The sequence below is a fragment of the Acartia tonsa genome, chromosome 2 (genome assembly GCF_053477335.1).
Source record: "Acartia tonsa isolate MP-2025a chromosome 2, ASM5347733v1, whole genome shotgun sequence".
In the NCBI taxonomy this organism is placed as follows: domain Eukaryota; kingdom Metazoa; phylum Arthropoda; class Copepoda; order Calanoida; family Acartiidae; genus Acartia; species Acartia tonsa.
In genome coordinates this window covers 41,377,373-41,389,951 of record NC_137261.1, presented here as the reverse complement: position 1 = coordinate 41,389,951, position 12,579 = coordinate 41,377,373, and the positions used below count along the sequence as shown (strand labels likewise).

The 12,579-nt window shown below is 30.9% G+C and overlaps 1 protein-coding gene across 2 annotated transcripts; it reads left to right on the top strand.

Annotated features, from left to right (window-relative positions):
- Positions 1-1,180: 1,180 nt before the first annotated feature.
- LOC145311874 (indoleamine 2,3-dioxygenase 2-like) lies at positions 1,181-11,828 on the top strand. Of its 2 annotated transcripts, none has more exons than XM_080150894.1 (20): positions 1,181-1,287; positions 1,825-1,886; positions 2,070-2,138; positions 2,763-2,803; positions 3,449-3,504; positions 4,001-4,037; positions 4,371-4,439; positions 5,059-5,124; positions 6,512-6,574; positions 6,824-6,876; positions 7,450-7,514; positions 7,722-7,780; positions 8,070-8,113; positions 8,626-8,738; positions 9,061-9,132; positions 9,657-9,715; positions 10,155-10,200; positions 10,685-10,753; positions 11,168-11,223; positions 11,724-11,828. In XM_080150894.1, exons 1-20 carry the CDS (start codon positions 1,219-1,221, stop codon positions 11,825-11,827), a joined length of 1,272 nt encoding a protein of 423 aa, XP_080007020.1. In that variant the 5' UTR covers positions 1,181-1,218; the 3' UTR covers position 11,828. The 2 variants fall into 2 exon arrangements, with proteins under 2 accessions (XP_080007020.1, XP_080007021.1); XM_080150895.1 differs by having other exon boundaries at positions 1,208-1,287; positions 1,820-1,886.
- Positions 11,829-12,579: the final 751 nt, after the last annotated feature.

Sequence of the window (12,579 nt, the reverse complement as noted above, 5' to 3'; positions counted from 1 at the left end):
TTTATTTCCATCACGTATTATTTTGTATATTATTGGTTAATAAAACACATAGAATACATATTACTCAAGCCTGCTTGAGTTAGTTAGATCCTAATCATACTTTACCAAACCAAGCACATTATTATTAAACACAGTCCTTAGTCTTACACAGACTTGACAAGGAGAACAAGTTTTTATTTTTTATTTTAAAGTAAATAAATAAAAGTTAGCAACATATACCTAGTGATATAAACAACTTTTTGCACAATATATTAAGTAGTGATTAATAGTTTGTTGAAAACGTATCTACTTTATAATTTAATTTATTTGAATAAAAAGCCATTAATTAAAACTTTTATACAATTAAATTTAAAAAAATAAAATATTCATAAGTTAATTACTAGCTTTTAGTTGCATTTTTATATTACTTTTTACTTACAAAACGAATATTGATGTACCACGAATGTATAATTTTAATGCAAACGTTTCAATTTCTTTAAATCATTGATTTACAATTTTATGCAACAGATACCAGGAATGCAAGGAAAAATAAATAACGGATAAAACATCTTTTTTTTTAAATATTGTTTGAGAGCTCTGATAAATACTGACGATTTTAAGTTGAATCATAGTTTTTAAAGATCCGATATCTTAGGGGAAAAACAGGCAGACAAACATCATATTACTTATGTAGGGTATAGGTAAGACAGAAGGCAATAAACCAAGTAATGAAAATTACTATTTCCCTCAATTTTGTACTTGTTAGTTTACGCTTTCATTAGCTAATAAATAATAAGTAAAAGAAAGGAATGTAGATTTATTTTATCTACTATTATCTCCTCTTATGCAAAGTTGAACTGATCCTCTATTTCCCTATCCCTGAATCCATAAACAAATAATAATCCCAGGTAGTAAAAATACTCTTTAATTCTAGTGATTCTTTCATTTCTGGTAGTGTAGCCACTCTATAAATGAATGTGTCTGTCCTTTTGACCTTCCAAATTCATTCTGTCCGCTCTTAAGTATGCATGCAATGTAAACACTACATTATTGAACTCAGTAGCGAAGCTCCTTTATAATAAATTATATTCTTCAGTCGCTATTCTCTCTTGTTGTTGCAGTAGCCCTGATTCTCTGAAGTTAAGATTTAGATGCACACGGAGATTGTTCGTTCACCTTCGACATCTATCTATCATCTCTCTTTTTTATTTAAAACTAAAAAAATTACAGAAAGTAACAATGGATTTTTCTTTGAAGAAATATAATTTTGATGAGGTTTATGGTTTTGTTGAGAAATATCCAGTACAGGTTAGAATAATAAAATTTATTCAAATATTATTTTTTCACCTATCCTTAAATCCCTGTAGCTTGGCGCGCACACACGCACAGCTGAAATAGTACAAATAAGTTAAGGAAGACGATTTGTCATTCATATTACATAGTACACACAAGTCCTTGTGCTTAGGGAGGAAGGGGACATTGGGCTTTTTATTACACCAGTCCCCAAAGTTTTATTATTCGTTAGCTTAACATCTTTGGGGATTTTTTTAAATTTGATTGGCTGGTGTATCTGTTGAGTGTTTTAACGTTTTAACCAATAACTGTAATATAAAGAAAGGGTAATTTAGTGTATCAAAATTGTATCAAAATTGGGAATGTGTAACAATTTATCGGCCATTGTATCAAAATTGGGAATGTGTAACAATTTATCGGCCATCGTCTTATCCTTTTAGATTACTGCTTTGCACTTCAGGTTGCAAACAATAACTTTAAACACACAGACCAATAACAACTAATCTATCTATATCATACATTTAAAAGATGACATTAAAACCTCAAGTTTAGAATTTACCGGACAGATTTAGAGCTTGGGAGACAATAGCTGCCAACCTGGAGAAGCTTAGAAGGTTTTATTATCATAATTTAGTTTATTAACAAAGATGAAAAAGTCAATGAAAACATGTTTCATATTCAAATAAAAAAATAGGCACTATGCTTCCCAAAATTGTGAATTTTAATCAATTAACATTACAGATTTCAATAAACGCAGTTAAATTTGTAAAATCTAAGAACTAAATTTTTACAAACAGGAAACCCAATGGAATCTTTGATGCTGTCAAAAATATGCCTCTCATACCAATAGATGGCAAATTGGACAGGTGAGAATTACAATGCTACTTATAAGACTTATAGAATAGCTTTGCTTTTATTTAACCCGCCAACGTGGTTCAACACGCAGCGCATCCGCTCGTCGTCGAAAAGGTGATAGGTTCGAATCTCAGCCCAACACTGCGTCATAACTTAAGACGATATAAATTGTTCCTTCTGCTTCTATGTCAGATGTGCGACATAAATAATTAAAGTAGGGAAAATGCCTTAGCCCATAAACAGGCGCAAATCATTACCATGTACAGTTAGGACTTCTCAGACAAAGGTCGTGCAATAAAAAAGGGTTGGTTGTCTGTTACTTAGCCTAATATCCACAAGTGGGCGTTTAGAGTTTTGGGTTCTCCAGATGAGCTTTACTTTTTTAGTATGAAATTGTAACTTATGAAACAATTGTCTATACGTAAAAAGAAATTTATATCTATCCAGAATTTATGCCATTCAGGGTTTTATAGAAATTTTTCAAAGGAAAAAAAATTAGAAATAAACAATTAAAATATTATAACATTTATTACATTAACATCAATATAAATTAAAAAAATTTGCAAGAAAATCTCTTTCTTAACAAATGATGTAAAATATGCTGATTTTTCATTATTGCATATCGAATATTTCAGACAAGAACTCTTTCTGGCGCATACAATTCTTTCCTGCATTGGTAACATTTTATCTTCTTACTATCTACTAGTAGCTACGCCGCTATTGGCCTCCAGGGGCACTTGAAAGAAGGATAGGGGGATGGGAATGCGTCGTCTTTTAATTTTAATTTCCGCTTTAATAAAAAAAAGCTTCACTGTAAAGGAGAAGTCAGCGAGATCCTAAGCTACAAACATGCAGAGTCCTACTTGTATACATATAAGAATTAAACAAAATAACAGAATGTTTTTCCAACTAAATATGTATGTGGTAAACCTATTTGATCTGATATCTTAAATTTATCATATGAATGGTTTAGCCTTTCACTAGATTAAACAATAGTATTTAATAATAAAATCTAAACTTTGGCAAATAAAGAAATATGAAATTAGAAATTTTTTTCTCGTATTCATTCGAATCCGGTGGATAGGAACCAGTTCTCATCCATCCGAAAAAAAACTATGTCTAGCATCGTATTATATCCAGCTTTCTACGAATATAAAAATGTACAATCAAAAGATCAAAACCAGTTTTTTTAGCGAGTGCCTTCGGCACCTCGGGACTAAAAAAACTAGTTTTAATCTTTTAATTGTACATTCTATATCCGCGGAAAGCCGTTTATAATACGATGCAAGAAATAACTATTACTTACCTACTTTTTTCACAGGAATGAGTTATATTCATGAAAATCCAGAAAAGCCAAGAAATGTTTTACCAAAGCAGGTATTAATTTTTTAGTAGCGCAGTTACTCTTTATACATATATACATACATCTGTAACTATCTTGTCCTTGTAAAAAGGTTCTTGCTTGATTTAGTAAGTGATATTTAAATTTTGCAACCCATTTTCATGATAGTATTTCTGTAACGGCTTTGGACGCGTCATTCCATAGACGTCAAAAATGGTACCTACCCGCTTTGTTCGGCACATGACATAAAAGGTTTAATTAGGGGGAATGCGTTGGTCCTAAACAGGCGCAACTCATTACCATGCACAGTGATGATCTCCAGACAAAGGGTTGGTTGTCTGCTGCTCTAGACTGTACCACGGGTATGCGGTGAAGAACTACGAGTCTAGCCTCTGAATTGACAAGTTGACTGTTCAGTTTGAGTGCAACTCGCCCTTACAAAATTTGCAATAATGGTTTCGGGTGATTAGAAATTTAAGGAAATAAATGTGACTGTTTTGGTACTCACTTATCAATGCTTTTATTTTTTAGATTGCTATACCATGGAATGAAGTATCGAAGAAAATAGGTAAAATTAATTTTTTATTTACAGGGAATAGTTATTTATCGCATCATATTATAGACAGCTCTTCACAGATATTAAAAGAAAAATTACAAAACTGGTATTTATCATGATTTTTATTTTATAAATCTTGGAAAATGTCTGTAATTTGATGCTATACATGAGTTTTCAGTCTGGCTGAGAACCGGTTCTATTACAGGGGAAGATTCAATCGGTTTCGAAGCAATATTGGAATACATATTAACTAACATCTTCTTTTACAATTAAAAATTGACTCTAAATCACTAATATATACTTAGCCAGCATAAAAGGCAAATGAAGAATCATATGTTTTCTTAGGTTTACCACCAATAATAGTTCATATGACTGCCTCTCTAAACAACTACAAGATGATACACAAATACAAAGGTAAAATGTTTTTCCTATTTTAAAAAGCTAAGATTTTCTATAATTAGGGTCGGTCCGTACGTCCGTCCGAGATAGATAGCGAAGCAACTCTATAATCAAGTCCTAAAATATAAGTATGTCCATAAACATTAACCTGTATCAAGCAGTTTTTCAACAAATTTACTTACAATTTTGGTTCGACCCTTATACATTTCTATTTTGATTATTCAGTTCTAACACTATACAAATGTTAATGTCCGTTTGTCCTACCGTTTCAGTGCTTCGCTTTTATGGATGTTGTCATCCTTGTTTTTATCAAAGTTTATTGGAAACTTTTTCTCAACTTTAAGTAAAAAAAAACATGTATGTTCGAAACAACCAATGTGAGTTATCGTTGGAGCATATGTTTAGTTGTCATAAAAATGTGAGAAAAGGAAAAACGGATATAATGCAGATAAAAAAAATTAAATTTATGTCTTTTATACAATGAACTAAAGACCGACGGACCCAATAATCTGTATACTATATGCTCTTTAAAAATGGGTATCTCAACAAACAAAAAATCAGCAGTCAAATTAACATACCTTTTGCAATTAAAAAAAAACTTTTTGCTTTGGATCATATTCTTATACATTTTCAGGAATAGAAGGATTTTTCTTGGAAAATTTGAAATTGATTTATTCCCTAGACGATTCCAGAGACTTAGGTATATCTATTATGTAATCCTTATAATTAGTAAATGATCTCTGAGTGTCTGTCTGTGTGTACCAAAGGATTTTGATATCCACTGAACAGATATAGTTATCCTTTACAGGTTATCTTATCATAGGTCCTGTGAGGGTTTATAACTCTTTCGGGGAAGGGTACTACCATCCTCCCAAGAGAAATCGCCCTAGAAAAAATGACCACTCCAAACAAACAAAAAATTCAACTCTTTCTTTTAAATACTACAATTGCTAGTGGGGAATCGACTCCCCCCTCCCCACAAATAATGGTCCCCAGAGGCATCTAGGGGCTAGTTTATCTTTTATTGATCTTTTTCTGAGTTAAAGAAGGTGTATTAACTTTTTTACTTTTTATTTAAGATAGCTAGCCGGTTCTTTTAGTAAGTAGTAGATGTAAAATTTTTCATAGAATTCAGATATGCAATCGGTTTTTTTGTAGACCTCTTATTTTTTAAGTAATTTAAGTTTTTTTTTTTAAATAAGTCGATTTTAAGGTACTAAAACGCAACAAAAAAAAGGAAAAAAATGGCCATTATGAACAAAAATAGTAAGATCTTTAATTTGACACCTTACTTTTTGAATTTTGTCAGGTAATTATTGAAAAAATTGATTTTTTTTAAACCCACGAGAATAAAAACTTTGAACTTAATTTTATCATTTCACAGGTAAAAAAAATATGGGTTCATATATACCTTTAGAATCAGAAAAATATTACAAATCCATTGTAAGCAAAATTGAAAAAAAGTAATAAAATACAAAATGAAAAAATGGCCTATTGTATTTTGTTGTACAGGCAACACTTTTGTCATCCCCTAGTTACCCCCTCTTTACCCCCTTCCCATTTTTATTCTCAATTCAAAAAATAAGGTGGTTGCCTGTATAATATAATATAATATTTTCATATAATTCCTTTTATTGTAGTTTATAAACTATATTGTAAACTTTTTATTTCAATTTTGCTTAGAATGGATTTGTAATATTTTTCTCATTCTAACAGTATATATAACGCCTATTTCTTATGCCTGGGAAATGATAAAATTTAGTTCAAAGTTTTTATTCTCGTGGGTTTAAAAAAATCGTTTTTTTCAATAATTACTTGACAGAATTGAAAAAGTAAGGTGTCAAATTAAAGATCTTACTATTTTTGTTCATAATGGCCATTTTCTTTCTTTTTTTTGTTGCATTTTAGTACCTTTTTTAAAAAACCACTTAAATTACTTAAAATATAAGAGGTCTACAAAAAAAAAACGATTGCATATCTGAATTCTATGAAAAATTTTACATCTACTACTTACTAAAAGAACCGGCTAGCTATCTTAAATAAAAAGTAAAAAAGTTAATACACCTTCTTTAATAATGTTATTTTAGAGGTGTTCATGATAATTCCACTGATCATTGAGTTACAGTCTGTTCAAGCAATTAAAGCTTTAGGTAATAATTTTTAATGATAAACATATAAATTACTAAAGAAAATAATTATAATTACAAAATTTAAAAAAAAATTATAGACATATAAGTTTAAAAGCAGTCGAGAAAAAAAACAATGAACAAAAAATTGTCAACCGGTTACTATTGACGGACGAATATTACGAATTATACATAAGCTTTGCTACTGAAACTATCATTCTTGCTGTTTTGAATGAGAGCGTGATCTTATTTTTAACAAAATTCATATAATAGGAAGAGCAAAGAAGGCACTAGTTCATGAAAAGGACCACGAAAGCAAAAAAACGGTAAAATATGTTTTTTGAAACACATAAGTAATGAGCGATAATCCTTATATAAAAGTATCAGGATCTCTGTGTGTCTCTTTGCATGTCTGTGTACCGAAGGATCTTGTTAACCGCTAAACCGATATAGTTCTCCTTTAGCTTTGTATAGGTCCTGGGAAGGTTAATAGCTATTTTGGGAGAGGGTACCACCATCTCCCAAGAGAAGTTACCAAAAATACCCAAAAAATTGTAAAGTCCTGCTAGGCAGCGCAACTGTATATAACTTAATGTTTTTCCCTTCCTTCAATGTTGTCAAACTTTTTCTTTTAAAAACTACAATTGAAATGGGGGGGAAGGAGTGGTAGCGGGACAAAGTGTTTCAAAAATCAGCTATGTGAATAATAAAAATGAGGTATTATCAATATCTTTTTAAGGGGTTTTCTTTCCCAAATCTCCTCTCATCTCCCTCATTTTTATGACGTCACATAGTTGAATTTTGAGACACTTTGTCCCGCTACGGGAGGTGCCTAACCCCTTCACCACCTCAAGGCCTCTAGGGGCACAGTCGCTAGTAATCTAATATTCCATTTTTAGATGTTGATATCATGTTTGACTGAGGTAGAGGAGAGTTTAGTTAAAATGACTGAGTCTTTAAAAAGGTGAATTTAAATTAATATGAATTTAATGAAAAAAATATTAAATATAGCTCCATAATACTTTAATTTATATTATTTTTTTTTCTCTATAAAAGATTAATAATGTACATATGAATATGATGCTTTTTTCTGTTAAGTAAAATAAAGAATTTAACTAAAACAATTTTTTTTGAATTTTATCTAAAAAGATATATTGATATTTCTATGTAGGATGTCACCAGGTTGTAGGCCTGAATTCTTCTACTCTAAACACAGACCCTTACTCTCAGGTTATTATTATTATTATTCATAATGTTATATCTTGTTCATTTTTTTGTTTCATAAATTTGTAAAAATAGTTCAAGCCGAATTGAAAATAAAAATATAATTCCCCGTTTTATACTCTAAAGCTTCACATAATTTCGATTCTGGAAGTAGCGGGATTTGTCGTATTTTCACAATAGCTTTTGATCGAATTTTTTAGGTTAGGTTAGGTAAATGTTAATGATTGCCCCGCAGGGTTAGGATCCGCTTCTTCGTTTCCTTTCCATGATCCCATCTTTACTTTTTCTGTTTAAGGTTGGAAGAACAATCCTTTACTTCCCGGGGGAATATTATATGAGGTAAATTAAATTAAAGATTTCCTGTATGGCCTCGAAACCGATTAATATCCGCTGGATGAAAACCGGTTCTCAGCTATACTTAAAAATCACGCATTTTTAATCAGGCTAAATCAGTTAAAATCCTTTTTGCCTGAAAATTGTATTTTTAAAATTTAGCAAAAGACAAGCAAATAATAAAAACTTAATTTTCCTTTATATTAGAACAAAGTAATAAACAATGCAAAAATAAAAAACAGGGCTATTTTTGTTTAAAGATTGATAGTAAATCACCCCAAAAAACTCCATAATGTTCTTTAAATATTATGGAGGTATCCCAGCTTAGTCATTTACAGGTTGTTAAAAATCACAAACAGTATGCAGCAGGGTTTTTGTGGTTTAAAGATTGATAGTATTTTTTTTAATCTACATACATGATGTTCTTTGAATATTATCGAGGTATTCCAGCTTAGTTACAATCAATAATTCTAAACAATTTAAAATAAGACTTTAAAATATCAAAATAATGTTTATAGGGTGTTGGAACCTTTGAATATTGCGGAGGAAGCGCAGCACAGTCCCCATCCATCCAGATAATTGATGCTGGTCTGGATGTTACACATCCTGGATCAGAAGGAAATTTTCTCAGGTATAGATTTGTAGAAACATGGCTTCCCTGATTAAGGGTACAAGATCTCCTAATGACTGCACTAATAAGTTTAATTGAAATTCCATAACATAGGCATTAAATAAAAAAGATGGAAGCATCTTATAGTGTCTATAAAAAATATGACGCCATACAATACAAATGGCCAATGAAAGTATACATTTTACCATTAATCAACTAAAATATATACTGGTCTATCATTGGTTATTTATATTTTTTGACGTCATTTTTTTAAAGGCAATATAAGCTGCTTGAAAAATATGTGCGTTTGATTGAAAATGTACAAAAAAACAAATTATTTTAGAGCAATGAGAAAACATATGCTTTCAAATCACGAAGAACTTATCCTTGACATGGCTAAGCCTCCAAGCATAAGGTAAGGTTTTTTAAACTCAAAGGCTGTTCTACAAGTTTTCGTTTCTGTAGCTTTGTCTCTGCCAAATAGTCCGTCCGTGTAAGTAAGTTATAGCTATAATAGGGCTACAAGACTGGTAATCTTTTGGTTAGTTTTTATTGATTTTGAGGTGATTTTAAAGAGCAAATTTCTATATGGTAGAGGTTTTTATGTCTTTACATAAAAGGACAGTAATCTTTTTTTTCCAAAGGGCATGAAAACTATTTTTGTTAAGTGTGAAATTGATACGAAACAGAAAATTTAAACTTTTTTAATATTGCCAACATGACGGCTAGCAAACCAGGCATGGACTTCGGACTTTAACAAAACATTTATATCAGACAAATTAAAAAATATTTTGTAGTGTAATACAAAATACAGATTTCCAACCTGATTAAGAGCTAAAATTTGACCGACAAAACAATGATTTTGAAATGAATTTTATTTTCGTACAAATGACATAAGCTATTTTTAATATTTCTTGTTTTTAAATTTTGTTTTTTTAGGGAATACTGTGAGAAAACGGAGGATAGCAAACTAGAAAGATCTTACAATTCTGCTTTGGGTAAATTTGAATAAATATATATATCTTTAATACAAAGTAGAATTATGCCTGTCCGTCCGTCCTTCTGTCTATCTGTCTGTCTGTTCGTCCTTCCGTCCGTCCCTTAAGATCTCGGTAACCACTGAACCGATTGGATTTTACTCTTCAGGGAATATACCTACTGGTCCTGTGGTGGTTTTAGGCTATTTTCTTGGGGGGGTATGACACCCACAACCCCCCCAAAAAAAAACCAAAAATCCCCCACCCTTTTTTTTTTATTTTTTTTTAACTGATGGTTGTTGCACCCGTGATACTGAGGCTAGGGGCGAAGCCGCTAGTATATGTATATAATTTTATTATGGTTGGGTAAGGCCCATGACAGAAATTCTTTTTGAATAAAATTCTCTTTAGGGAAGTTTACTTTATTTCTTGATATCATTTTTGTATATTTGTATTTTAGAATCATTGGAAAAGTTTCGAAGTCAGCATTTAGTGTTGGCAGCTAGGTAAATTTAATTATTACATTTTTGTTTCAGCACCTTTTAACCGGAGTAACCTAAAGAATAATAGTTTTTTTAAAAAATATTTTACATGTTATATAATAGATAGGGTTATTAAGCTTCATTAATGTTTAATTAAGATATTTAAAGGACAACGATAAAGTTCAATAAAAAAAGTAAAACCGTGGTTGTTATACTCTGTATTTTTTCTCTTCTGAGCATATTCTGCTAAGACAATCATTGAACGGTGGGATCATTATTCTTACTGAAATCTAAAAATTTCGGCCTATGATTGATTAATTATAATGCCCTTCAAATACAAGTTTCATTGCATTGAATAAACTACACAGACCCAAGAACTGACTGACTTGTAGAGTAAGATGGCTTTGGGGGATGCAAGGGGGAAACAGTAGTACACCTCCCTCCAATGGTAAATAGCATCTTTGATAGTTTTAGAATTTAATATCCTAATGAACAAAGTACATTTTAGATACATAATAATTCCAAGTACAAGACTGAGAGAACAAAACAAAAATAACGAGAATATTCTGAATGCAAGGTATGGCTATTAAAATTTTTGTCAAATAAGTGCATACTCTGTCTCAGCCCAGCTCACATTATTTTGGTGGTATGTGGAAATAAAGTGGAGCCAATTTAACCCCACATATCCTACAGTTAATTTAATCCACCTCCTTTTGCAAAATAAAAAGTTTCGATGTCTTTTCCTCCAGTGGCTTTCTTTGTAGAGAGCTCGGGGATGGGGCAGATCAGTAGCCTAAAATTACTAATATGAAGTCTTTGGTAAAATACAATTAGTAAAGCACATATAGTCTGCTCATAACTTAACTTTGGCTTTAACTTGATACATTTGATACATAAATACCCTTTACCAAAACAAAATTATAAAAGACTTAATTTTTGTCTTTTGTCCCTCTCCTGACATCCCTGAAGAAATAATTTCTGTATATTTAAGCGACGCTCTTCTCAAATCTTCCAAAGAGACTGCTAATCAAATGCCAGAAAATACAGGTAAATCAACATTTAGAGCAACATTGAAAGCAAACTGCACAAATTATTCTTGTAAAATTAATGCGTTTGATATGATGTATCAAGATTGACTACATCAACAAAAGTGAAGCTTTAAAAATCGGACAGTCGGATTAAAGAAAATATATCTGTCAGAACTTGAAGAAACATATTAATATTCTGAAGTCAAATTTCATCAAAAATAGTAGAATTTTGTCTGTAATACGAAGCTCAACATGATTATATAAATATGGTTGAGAACCGATTTTAATCCAGCGGAAATCATTCGGTTCTAAGCCATACTGGAAAATAATTTACAGTCAGCTAACTAAGTATGTCTATTGTCTATAGGTTACCTGTTTGTTTATGAAATTATGTGAAATTTAAATCTAATATTTTTTTGTATTTATCAAAAGTTATTTCTGGTTAGTAATGAAATATAGAAATAGAACTTCAAATCAGATCTACAATTTAATCATGATGATTATTTTGTTATATTTCAGGTGTGGGTCAGCCAAAGCACCTGGAGGATGAAGGAACTGGCGGGACACCCCTCAGCACATTTCTCAAGAATGTCAGATCTCACGTGAAATCTAGTTTGATATAGTGAGTGAATATAGTAAAAATTGTTTCATGTACATATCAGGGATCTAAAGAGATAAGACGATAGAATGATGTACATCACTATTGATGATACACAAAATTACCCCTTCTATAGATTACAATGAATGACTGAAGCGTATTAACACTAAACTTAATAAAACCAACCAATCAAAATTCTATACGGTCCCAAAGTTGTTAGTCAACGAATAAGAAAACGTTATTTTAAAACTTTGTGGGCTAGTACAATAAACACCCCAATGTCCCTCCCTCCCTGTGTTTTCAGGAAGGGAAGGTAATTTACACATATATCAAACATACCCTTTCATTTGTTGGTGCAAAAAACTCTGTTTAGACTTTGGGTACTTTTATTAAATATTATTTTTTTTTCCACCAATAAATATAATTAATTGATGGAATAGTTTTGTTTTATCAGCATTGCATTGGGTATGTACATTATTTATCGTCCATTGTCTTATCCCTTAAGATCCCTGTATTTCTGGGATTTTATCTATCATTCAGGGATATGGCATGTAAAGGAAAGTGAAAACAATAGTTTCTCTACTAGTGTCATATCTCTACTCTTTTACCTTTATTTACCTTTTATCTGTTTTTTTTAATGTGCATTTTAACACTTTTATTTATACTCCAATTAAACAGAATAATTTAAGCATTTTTCTTCTTTCGTTTTTATATAAAGAAGGCTTTGTTTTTTTTGTAAAATTTAAGAATATTTTTTTAGTTGAAAAAATTGTGATA